At 50.6% G+C, this 12,143-nt stretch overlaps 1 protein-coding gene across 7 annotated transcripts in view; it reads left to right on the plus strand.

The window, feature by feature from the left end:
- Positions 1-10,732, plus strand: part of MTMR14 (myotubularin related protein 14) — a 54,776-nt gene extending 44,044 nt beyond the window's left edge. For 2 of the 7 annotated variants that reach the window (XM_033210564.1, XM_033210565.1), the window contains 2 exons: positions 6,019-6,174; positions 10,133-10,732. In XM_033210564.1, the coding sequence (XP_033066455.1) occupies positions 6,019-6,174; positions 10,133-10,316 (340 nt within the window). In that variant the 3' untranslated portion in view covers positions 10,317-10,732. Of the gene's footprint in view, positions 1-4,898; positions 6,175-6,645; positions 7,532-10,132 lie in introns of those variants that run through there. The other 5 variants (XM_033210567.1, XM_033210569.1, XR_004436998.1 and 2 more) reach the window with 4 other exon arrangements.
- The last annotated feature ends 1,411 nt before the right edge of the window (positions 10,733-12,143 follow it).

The raw sequence follows: 12,143 nt of genomic DNA on the forward strand, positions 1-12,143 counted from the left end.
TTACCACACGGTAGCTCGCCATCTTCTGCCTGCCAAAAGATAGCACTTTCCAATCTTGTGATAGTGTCCCTCAGTCTCACAGGTGACGTTCTGCTTGCAGGACGTGGCTCAGGCTCTTGTGGCCAGTCAGGATGGCCACCAAGGCCCTCTCTTGGGAGGCTGAGGAGGATAGGGGTTGTCCTCCTGACCTCAGAGCCCTGCACACTGGGACTTGGCCAAACTTGGGATAGCTGTACCAAGATGGGTGCAAGGCTTTGAAAGGCGTGGGGTGGGCAACTGTGAGGTGTTAGATCCTTCTGCTGGTCTGTTTGGGGGAGGCCTGTCTGAAGCCAGGCTTCTTCTGACTTGGATGCCTGTTGGTCAGAGGTTTTGAAAGTCTAGATTATTCAGATTTGGAGCATTCTAATTATATATTTCCATTACCATTAAAATTAATTTAGTCTTTTAAAGTGCCTAAGGGATTAGCTTCCCTGCCTCTTAGGTAACAATAGCCAGGTCTTTAATGTGTTAGGAGAAGCTGTATGGAAAGAAACCTTTTAGTGAAGCTGTCTGTGACAACCAAAATTCTTCTAATGTGAATTCTTTGGGTTTTTATATGCTCCAAATTCTACAGGCATCTCTCTTTTAAAGCAGGATTCCCCCATGGAATGAATCTGTGAAGCTTTGTTCAAAGTTAAGTAGTAGGTATGAGTCAGGTTGGGAAGAAAGTTCTGTGGGGTGCCAATTCTTACTAACCCCCAGCCCATACCCCTTTTTGGCAAGCCTGGTGGTTTTTAATCATTGTTAGCTGTTGCTGCAGCAGCTTCTGATTAAGCTGCATTTCTGGACCATTGTTAAATCTCTCATCAGTGACAGGGTTGAGGGCTGAGATGGGCCAGGACCAATGCTCTGAGCTCACATGCCTCCCCTACCTCTGGTTAGCAGGTCGCTCCACCTTGCATGGCCTTGGCCTCTGCTCTGGAGTCACACATCCTTTAGGAGTAGGGGGGTTGCTAGCACAGCATTATCCATGCCCAAGGAGGGATGGTGCCACCACTGAGCCCAGCTTGAAGCCAGGCTACCTGAAGAGCAGATGAAGTTTGCTGGGGGATGCCCAGCATCCTGGTTGAATAGCTGAGTAGCAACACAGGGACCAACCTCTGCTGCCCAGTTAGCTACTCTTCCCCCAACCTCCACCACCTGCTAACTACTCTTGAGCAACTAGCTCTGTCCTAGGCTGTCTGCTTGTGGGTGGGAGCAGGGTAAGTTTAGATTAGGTGACAGCCAGGTCCCCTCAGAACCCAGGATTCTCTATCTTAGTTCAAGTACTAACTGTGTGTGACTTCATGACATATCACTTGATGACTTTGGGTTTCCATTTTCTTATCTGTGTAATCAGAGGCTTAGGTAATTCCAAGGTCCTTCCTAGCTGTATACCTTCAAACCTTCTGTATCAGCCTTGTCAGATGTTTTCAAATGCAAGTAACAGAAAACACATCTCACTGACTGAAACAGGAAAGGAAACACATTTACAGTCAGCCCTCCATATCTGCAGGTTCCACATCCATGATCAGCCAACCAGATTGAAAACATTCAAGATAACATAAACAATAGAAAGTAATACAATGAACATGCAGTATAACAACCACGTACAGAGTATTGACATTGTATCAGATAATCTAGAGATGATTTAAAGCATATGGGAGGATATGCATAGGTTATATGCAAATACAAGTGACCTTGAACAATGCAGGGATTAGGGCTGTCCCTCACCCCATTCAGTTGAAATCTGTGTATAAATCTGACTCCCCAAAAACTACAGATAGCCTGCTGTTGACTAGAAGCCTTACCAATAACATAAAGTCAGTTAACACATATTTTGTATGTTATCTCTATTACACACTGTATTCTTAGGTAAGCTAGAGGAAAATAAAATGTTAAGAAAATCATAAGGAAGAGAAACTGTATTTCCTGTGTGTTCAGTAGAAGTGGATCATAAGGGTCTTCTTGCTGAGGAGGCTGAGGAGAAAGCGGAGGGAGGGGTTGTCTTGCTGTGTAGGGCAGCAGAGGCAGGAGATAATCTGCATATGAGTGGACCCGTGCAGTTCATGTGTGTTGTTCAAGGAACAGCTGTGCTACTACATTTTATGTAAGGGATTTGAGCATCCAAGGACTTTGGTATTGGTGGGGTGGTAAGTGGGTGGTGATCCTAGAACCAATCCCCTGCGATAAAAAGGAATAACAAGGAACAACTGTATATGGAAAAGCCTAGTGGAAAATCAGTCTTCAAGTGCAGCCTGATCAAGGTTCCAGCTCTATTTCCCTGTAGTTTGTTCCCGTTGCCTCCTTCTGCATGTTAGCTTTGTTCTCTGCCCAGCTTCCCTAATGGTGGCAAAATGGTTGACAGCAGCTCCCAGGATGACATGCTGCTTCCTTTCTCACATCAAGGGGTCACATGAGAGCCTCTTTTTTTCAGTTATAGGTAGAAGCTGTGTGTTTTACTCCCATTGGAGGTTATGTGGTGGTCCATGAACTGATTTCTGAGGTGCCCACCCCTTATCAGGAAGAAAGATGAGTGTATTATTGCAAGGGCTTTGGTCAGACCTGGGTTTCAGTCATAGCTTTGCAGTCCTAGCTGTCTGACTTGGAAAAATCACTTCCCTTCTGAGCTTGGTTATTTTAGCCTGTTTTTAAAGGGGGAAAAATGATTCAGGCCCCCGTAAGTTTGGGTTAAAATGAAATAATGGGTTGGACGTGATGGCTTATGCCTGTAATCCAGCACTTTGGGAGGCCAAGGTCAGATTATCGTTTGAACCCAGGAATTCAAGACTAGGCTGAGCACGATAGTGAGACCCTGCCAATACAAAAGATAGATTAGATAGATAGATTGAATGGACGGATAGACAGATAGATGGATTGGACTGGATTGGGATGGACGGAGTAAATACTCATAGTAAATACCTTTTTACCAATGCCCAGCAGACGGTAGCTGTGGTTAAGGATTTGGCCTTATCAGTCATTTGACAGCTGCATAAAAGGCCAGGCCCACATCCCGACCTGTGTGTTCTTGCCTGGGTTGAGCCAGCTCAGTTGTTGTGAGTATTCTTGTACCCCCTTCCAGAAAGGACTAGCTAAAAGACACCTGCTCTGAGTTGGCTATCAGTAGGGCATCTGGGGAGGTGGGAGTCCGTAGGAACTACAGCTCTGGGTGCTATGAAGAGGGCCCTGGGCTGTATCCCACTAAGGAAGTGAAATGTTGCTGAGCTCCCACCCTCCTAGGCAGAGGTCCGAGCCGCTGAGATGTGGACAGGTGACCTCTGAAGCGTTGTCTGCTCCACCACCATCCAGTTTGAGGGTTGCTTGGTCCCATGTTCTCTCCAGTTGTGTAGTGGGAGAGCAGAGGGGGTGGAGATTGGACCCCTCTGTTTGCTGCCCAGGGCAAAAGGGTTTGGGCTCTTGTTGAAGCTGGTTAAGTTACCTGTGTTCTTAGACTGACTGGAAGGCTTTTCCTCCCTTCTCAGTATATGGGCACAGGTCCTTACTCCTGGTGACATGACCCACTGTAGATGTACCCTGCAGCCAGCTAATCCATGGTAGTATTTGTGGACACCTTCCTGCTTAGCATGGCCCTTTGCCCTCAACCCCAGGAGCTGAATGGTCACTTTGTAGCCCTTCCTTTGACAAAGGCCTCACGTAGGAAAACTCCTTTGTAGCCAGTATGCTCACTCTTGAAAAACCCCAGAGTCTGCAGAAGATGGCTGCCTGCTGAGAGATGCTTCTGTCCCCTGGGATCACATACACTGCTGCTGTCTGTGCCGCCTAATCCATCCAACAGCTGCTCCAAATGCAGTTCTTGGCCGGTGTTACCTGCTGGGACATGGGGGAAGTAAAGGGAAGTGACTAGCCCAGGGGACCTGGAATCCTTGAGGGGAGCCAGTCAGTAACTCCCTCCCATTGGCCATGTTTCCCTTGCTAGTGTTACTCTTTGGCTCTGGGGGAGTGGTTTTGGGGCCTGAGAAACTTCCCCATGCTCCTGGCCCCAGCTGTGCCTCATCCTAGTCAGCATCCCTTCCATTCCCTCAACATTCTGGTTTTTAGCTGTTGTTTTCCCACAAGCTACTAAAACTGGAAAAGATTCTACCCTGCAGCTTGAACAATAGATGAGATTTGTGGAGCTAGGATGCACCTCAGGGTTGTGCCGGCTGAAGGCCTAGTGTGACCTGGAGGAGGCACAGGGTAGGCTGCTCCTGGGGAGCTGTCTCTTTGAATTACAGACTGCCTGAGCCCAAGTTTCTCCATCTAGAAACAAGGAAGCCCTGCTCTGTCGGGCCTTAGGGGCTTCCGTCAGGTGACAGACCATGTCCTGTTCTCATCCCTAATGCTGCCATCACGCACCTTCTAGAGTTTAGCAAGAATGATGAATGTGGTAAGTCTGTATGTTGTAGGGGGTTCCGATTTATGGCAGCCTTAACATAGAAAACCATCTGTTTTTCCTGGTCCCAAGGTGGTTCTGTTTCAGGACAAATGTGCAATCATTCTTGGTTTTAAAAATCTCTTCTCAGCCGGGCGCAGTGGCTCACGCCTGTAATCCCAGCACTTTGGGAGGCCGAGGTGGGCAGATCACCAGAGATCAGGAGTTCAAGACCAGCCTGGCCAACATGGTGAAACCCCATCTCTACTAAAAATACACCCAAAAATTTAGCCAGACATGGTGGTGGGCGTCTGTATTCCCAGATACTTGGGATTACAGTTGGGAGGCTGAGGCAGGAGAATTGCTTGAACCCAAGAGGCAGAGGTTGCAGTGAGCCCAGATCACGCCATTGCACTCCAGCCTGGGTGACAAGACTGGAAAAACAAAAACCTCTTCTCACACTCCCTAGCTGTGATACATCAGGCAAGTATCTTCACCTGTCTTACAGATGGAGATGGTTAAGGATTGCCAGAGTTGCAGTGCCTGTTCAGCTGCAGTCCAGTGGCAGCTGCTTGGGGATAAGACTGGCCCAGTGACCAGTCGGGCTGTCACCTCAGACTAGGAGCCCTTGATACCAGCCAGCTGGGGGAGCCAAGGCCAGTGAACATTTTTCTCCACTCCCAATCCCTGCTCTTCATTCCTGTTTTTGGGTCCCTACTGGAACACCTCCTGCTGTTTTTGGATGAAAGAATAAAGGGTCAAGCATCAAAGATGATGTCCCTCTGGGGACTGGGACCTGGGGTAGCAGGTGGAAGGGCCTTGTTTGATGTCTCCCTATCTCCTCCCTCACCCGCACTGGCTGGACTACTGCCCAGGACAGAAGAGGGGGGTTGGCTGTGAGTGGGGAGGAGGCGGAAGCAGTAGATTCCCAGCACAACTTTCTTCCTCCCACCCCCCAAACCTCCATCTGAAGAAGGCCTGATGAAGCTGTCAGGCTGCCTGCCTGATTCATCCCTTCCCTCTGGGCATAGCCACTGAGTCTGCTGGGCTGATGCTTCTGAATACAAACTATGGCACCGCAGAGAAAGGGGGGACTTCAGGACTCCCATTCCATCACTCTTCAGTCTAGGTCATACCCTCCACAATCCCCAAGAGGCCTGTTCTGTCTCTTCTGATGGGACTCCTGGGTTCTTTGTTGCCCACCCTGCAAATCTGCATGCCAGGAAGCATGGGTGACCCGGCTGCCGGTACAGCTTCATTTGGGTGCTAGCCTTGCTCCCTTCATTTGGTCCTGTTGAGATTGTCCTTGCCATGTTTGCTTCCAGCACAGGCACACCCTGGCCCCAGGCTGTCGCTCCGATTCACTCTTACTGCCATGCTTTGTTCTCGTTTTTGCTTCCAGAGTAAGTCTGCACCAAGTACTGTCCTCACAGCTGAGCTTACCTGGTGATCTGTTCTTTTTTCTCGGTCACTAACTTGTCCAGCTTTTTTTTTTTAGACTTTTGGAGACAGTGATTGACAACAGAACCTAGCAGCCAGGGCCATGTTACCCCCCCAGTCCCCTCCATAGCCTGTGTCAGGCATATGACTGACTGCATCCTCTCCCCTCTCTCTCCTCTCTGCCCCAGATCAGTGGACCATCCCCTGCCCGGATCCTCTCTCTCCACAGACTATGGCAGCTGGCAGATGGTAACGGGCTGTGGCAGTATTCAGGAGCGGGCTGTCCTGCACACAGACTCCTCTTTCCCTTTCAGCTTCCCGGATGAGCTCCCTAACAGTTGTCTGTAAGTGTCTTGCTTGAGAAGGCAGGATACTCCCCTGCCCATGTGAAAAGCTGGTGAGCAGTCAGGAGTGCTGGGTAGGAATGAGGCAGAGGCTGGCGCTTGGGAGCTGGCCTGGCCTCCTGCCCCTCCCCTCTCAGCTGCTGAACCCGAGGTATGAAGGAGGCCTGTGGCTGGTCAGGAAGTGCACTGGTTTGTGCGTTCACTCTGCAGCCTCTAAAAACCATCCACTGGTGTCTCAGGTGCACCCAAAGGGAAAGCTGCTAGACTGTAACTATAGAAGATTCTATTTCTGTATAAGCCTTTGCCTGACAGAATTGTTTGAAGGCAGAACAGTGGGATAGTGAAGGTAGGTGTATGGTGGAGGCCAGAGCCAGAGTGGTGCTGGGTTAGCCCAAAGCTGTGCTCCTGAGCAGAATCTAGGTTGACTTGCCGTCTCTACCCGCCTTGTCTTCTGTTTTTGCTTCTGGGCAGGAATAAGAATTGGATGGGGATTCTAGATCCCACACCTACAAAACCCTGAGTTTCCAGCCCCTACAATGTGTCCACCTGACTGGAGCAGCTGCCTCCGGGGAAACCACCTGCCCCTGGCCTGTTCTGCCGCTTCATGGATGTCAGGCAGGAGAAAGCCTCCGGTGACCGGGGGAGCAAGACCTGCTCCTCAGCTGTGGTGGCTGAGGGCCCCTCAGCAAGCTTTCCCTTCACCTCCATACCATGGGCTGGATGAATGGCACATGCTGGGGCCTCACCGCCAGCACCGCAATCCAGCTCATCCCCACCCATGTTGGTGGGTGGAGGCAAGGTGCCTTGCGGAGTTGGGAAGGGAAAGGGGGCCCTGGATCCTAACTGAGGGCAGTCAGGAGCCAGTCAGACCTTGAAATTCCAGGATGGCACAGGTCCTGGCCCTGCAGCTGTGAAGTCACCAAAGAGCTTCTGAGGTCACTGTGCCTGGCACAGCCTCCTCTGCAGCCAGCCCCTAGGCCAGAAACAAGATCTCTTCGATTTTTGAAGGTTAAAAATAAAAAAATTGCAGGCCAGGTGTGGTGGCTCATGCCTGTAATCCCAGCACTTTGGGAGGCCGAGGCAGGCGGATCACCTAAGGTCAAGAGTTCGAGACCAACCTGACCAACATGGAGAAACCCCGTCTCTACTAAAAATACAAAATTAGCTGGGCGAGGTGGTACGTTCCTGTAATCCCAGCTACTCGAGAGGCTGAGGCAGGAGAATCACTTGAAACCGGGAGGCAGAGGTTGCGGTGAGCCAAGATCGTGCCATTGCACTCCAGCCTGGGCATCAAGAGCAAACCTCTCAAAAAAAATTGCACCTTTCTGTAGAGACTTCCTACTCCAGCCCTGTTTGCCCAAAAGCCATCTCTGAAGGAAGCACAGATACCCCTGCTTGATAGCACCCCTCACTTACCTGGGGTTAGCCACTGAAACTGGCAACTCCAGCCCCAGATCACCCACCCTAGAACCTACTAAATTTAGGCCCCAGGCAGTACTCCAAGCCAACCCTTTAGTTCTGGGAGGTTCTCAAGAGGAGGGCTGGATTCTGTATGATCTCAAGGCCTCCAAGATTGTGGGATGCGGTCAGAGTTGATTCCTGTGAAGCCGTGCAGTATGTGAGTGCAGCACTTGGGCTTTGGTATCAGAGAAACTGATTAAAAAAAAGTCCAAATCCTAGCTGCTCTATTCATCAGCTGTATCTTCGAGTGTCAGCCTTGCCTTTTCTGAGCCTGTTAGCTCATCTCTCAAGAAGGAATGGCACTGTAGTACCTCCCTTGCCTGGTATGTGTCCTTAAATGGATCACATAGCCTCTCTTGTTTTCTCATCTCTCAGGAGGTTGTGGTCTCTGTCCCTTCCATCTCTCAGAAATGGGCAGCCCAGCCATGGCGGGGGCGTGGGGGAGGTGGGCAGGGCAGTGAGAATGCTCATGTATGGATCTTTGGATGTTCCCTGTGAGTGTAAACTAATTGGTCTGTTTCTCCTTCGTATGCTGTAAGGAGAAGCTAAGGCAAGCATGCATGGCCTTTGGCCTGTGTGAAATTAGAAAGTAAAAAGATCTCGGGCCATGCTTCTCCCCCAGTTACCAGGAGAGACTTCAAGATTGTTCATGGTAGTGCAGGAATCCGATCTCAGCTCCATGTTCTTAGTGCTGCTGCAGGAGCGATTTGACTTTTCTTTGTCCAGAGCCTACTGCTTCCATCTCTCACGTTTCACTCCCACTGATCTGCTTTCCCTTGAGTCCTGTCTATCTCCGCACTTACTTACCTCAGGACTGTCATTTATCCTCAGACACCCCTCTGCTCCCACAAGCCCTGGGTACAAGTCATTGAGGCTTTGGGACTGGGTTCACTTCAGCTGCCTCTGACACATTTCCAGGGAGGGACTGTCCAGGCATTGGTTTCTTGGGGGCGGATTTGGAGCAAGATTAGTAGGCATGGCTGGTCTTAGTATTTAGGTGTAAATACTTAGTATTTAGGTGTATGTAGGTGAGGGCTCTTCTCATGTAGGTCTGTGACCCCTAGAGAGGGCCATCCAGGGACCCATCGGGAGAACACCATGTGAGTACCTGACCTTTGAGTCGAGTCCATGGGCCTCTTCTATTAAAGGCCCTTGGGGATGTCACACAGCCTCATGTGGAGTCACACTTTGATAAGCCTGAGTTGTGTGCACTTGTTTCCCTTCTTGACTTGTAATTTCAAGGTAAGGAAAGAAGAGGGGCTTTCATCTGTGATCAGAGCCTACAGAGGCCAAGAGAGGAATGGGGGATAGAATCAGAACACAGATCTTTCTGAAAAAGCGAGCACCCTTTCAGCTGTTTACCTGGGAACCACAGTGATGGAAGGTGTAGCTAAAGCCCTAGAGGTTTCCAGCGGGGAACCCTGCCCTCAACCCAGCAGACAGTGGGTTCTTCCAGGGCAATAGCTTCCTCCTAAGATGCATCATGTCTACGCCTCAAGGCTGAGGCCTTTTTCTTTTTTTTTTTAGACACAGTCTCACTCTGTTGCCCAGGCTGGAGTGCAGTGGTGCAGTCTGGCTCACTATAACCTCCGCCTCCGGGGATCAAGCGATTCTCCTGCCTTCATCCTCCCAAATAGCTGGGATTACAGGCACATGCCACCATTCCCGGTTAATTTTTGTATTTTTAGTAGAGACAAGGTTTTGCCATGTTGGCCAGGTTGGTCTCGAACTCCTGAACTGCCTCGGCCTCCCAAAGTGCTGGGATTACAGGCATAAGCCACCACACCTGGCCAAGGCTGAGGCCTTTCAACAGCTGTGGACTGCTGCCAGATTTCAGGGGCCTCCTTACTGTTAGGTATAAAACTTCATGCCTCAGCTTGCGCTTCCCGAGGAGTGGAAGCAGAGAGCTGCTGGGGCAAATTCCCTCCTGCTTAGCTACCCTCCTTCCCAGTGATCGCAAAGAAAGTTATTTTCACAACAGGTCAGGCCAGGCACAGTTGCTCACGCCTGTAATCCCAGCACTGTGGGAGGCCAAGGCAGGCAGATCAGTTGAGTCCAGAAGTTTGAGACCAGCCTGGGCAACATGGTAAACCCCATCATGGTGACATGTGCCTGTAGTCCCAGCTACTTGAGGAGCTGAGGCAGGAGGATGGCTTGAGCCCGGGAAGTTGAGGCTATAGTGAGCCCTGATTGTGCCACTGTACTCCAGCCTGGGCAACAGAGTAAGACCTTGTCTCAAGAAAAAGAAAAAAAAAAAGGTTAGTGTCCCAGTAAAAGTTCCTGCTCTAGATGGGAACAGTAGCCTGAAGGCTTTGAGGAATGGTTTAAGGGAAAACAGGGCCAGTTATCTGGGGCCTGAACCACAAGGATAGCATGGCCATAAGACACAGACACTGGATTTGTACAGTCAGAAGCACAAGGACAGGTGGTGTGGAGGGAGGATGCTGGGTCCTGTCCCAGGGTAATGTCTTTGTTCTTTCTCTTTCCCTCCCCATAGGCTTGCAGCCCTGAGTGATCGAGAGACTCGGCTGCAGGAGGTGCGCTCAGCCTTCTTGGCTGCGTACAGCAGCACGGTGGGGCTTCGGGCAGTAGCCCCCAGTCCCTCTGGTGCCATCGGGGGCCTGTTGGAGCAGTTTGCCCGTGGTGTCGGACTCCGGGGCATCAGCAGCAATGCCTTGTGAAGAAGCCAGCCCATGACAGTTTCCTGCTCCTCTCTCAGCTGAGTCCTTAGCAGAATCAAAGCCATGCCTGGCCAAAGGGGTACTTCCAGGTCAGGGGAAATTTCACTCCCCCATCTCCATCATGTACATGGCAGCCCCAAAGCTGAGCAAGGCCAAAGACAGGGGTTTCCAACCCCCAGCCCCTTGACTGGTGACCACCACCCGTTGTCACTGTCTCCCACCCACCCCGTCTTTGCTGGGATTCCCATCAACTCTCAGAACTGTGTGGGGTTTCCCTGGGGCCTTACGGAAGCCATGACTTCACAAAGACCCTACCTCTCAATTCTTGTTTCCTGGGGAGGAGGGATCACCTGCACTGAGAATGAGGCAGTTTGACACAGATCACAAAATAAAATCAAGGTCTTTTTGAACAGCCACTCGTGTCCTCATTTGGTTATTGTCTTTGTGGAGCTATTAGGAAGGTTATCATTGTCCTTTTTGCTGGACAAGGGGTGTTTAAGTGGAGGACAGGTGAAACAGGAAGAGAACTGGTGACAGGTGTACCTCTCCACTCGTGAGCCATGGTAGTCCTGCAGTGGGGATAATAGTTGGGTAGTGGTTCTCAAGCCTAAGCAGGTCCTAGTCACCTAGGGAGCCTGATTAGTTGTGCACATTCCCAGAGCTGCCTGAGCTTTAGCCTTTGGGTTGCTAAGGAAGTTGCCTGGGAATTAGCTGGAGGATTTTTTTTTTTTTTTTTTTTTGAGATGGAGTCTCACTGTCATCCAAGCTGGAGTGCAGTGGCACAATCTTGGTTCACTGCAACCCCTGCCTCCTGGGTTCAAATGATCCTCCTGCCTTAGCCTCCCAAGTAGCTACGTGAACATGCCACCGTCCCCAGCTAATTTTTGTATTTTTAGTAGAGGTGGGGTTTCACCATGTTGGCCAGGCCAGTCTCAAACTCCTGAGCTCAAGTGATCTGCCTGCCTCGGCCTCCTAAAGTGCTGGGATTACAGGCATGAGCCACCGCACCCGACCAGGATCTTCATCTTTAACAAGTTCTGTAGGCAGCATGGTCCTGGTACAAGTGACCTGCAGCCCTTACCTTGAGGCCTGCCTATGGAGGAGGGACTGGCTTCTAAAGCTTTGGAGATAGCAATTGATGTGCATGTGGTGGGGGAGAGGCTGGCTGACCTCTCTCCCCCACCTGTAGGCTGACCTACAGTGTGGCCTACAGTAGATTGCGTCATGAGAGTGTGTCCGCGTCTGTAATGCCATGAAAGTTGTGAGGGTTTAAAGGCATGGGCAGACAGCTTTGCACGGTGCTTAACAGCCACCATTTACTGTCATCAGTGTGAATACCCAGAGGACAAATCATAAATACCAGTGAATGTTTGTTGAGCACTTGCTGTGTGCTAAGTGCTTTCCTTGGGTTATCGCAGTAAAATTTTACAGCACCTAAAGTAGCTGCTGTTAAGGGCCTTTCTAACGGTCTTTCACGGTCAAGCCACAAAGATGTTGAGTAACTTGTCCAAGGTCACACAGCTAATAAGAGACGTATTTTTCCTATTCAGAGACCTAGGCAGGCTGGGAATGGGAAAGGGCAGAAACACTAAGGGAGTGGCTCAGTAAGAGGCAACAATTCCAACGCCCACCAGGTGCCCCAAATGCTTCAGCATCATGGACAACTCTAGGGGGCTTGGGTTTCCACCCCAGAGAGTTGCGCAGGGTGGACTCTACCAAGGTGTGGGTTGGAGTTGGGGGTCAGGGTGAGGTTCCCCGCTGGCTCCAGGCTGCTCCAATGGGGCGGGGGCTGCCCGCAGGGCCGGGCGGGGCTGTACTGCCATCTGG

This window comes from Trachypithecus francoisi, unplaced genomic scaffold (assembly GCF_009764315.1).
Source record: "Trachypithecus francoisi isolate TF-2019V2 unplaced genomic scaffold, Tfra_2.0 Lachesis_group0, whole genome shotgun sequence".
Classification (NCBI taxonomy): domain Eukaryota; kingdom Metazoa; phylum Chordata; class Mammalia; order Primates; family Cercopithecidae; genus Trachypithecus; species Trachypithecus francoisi.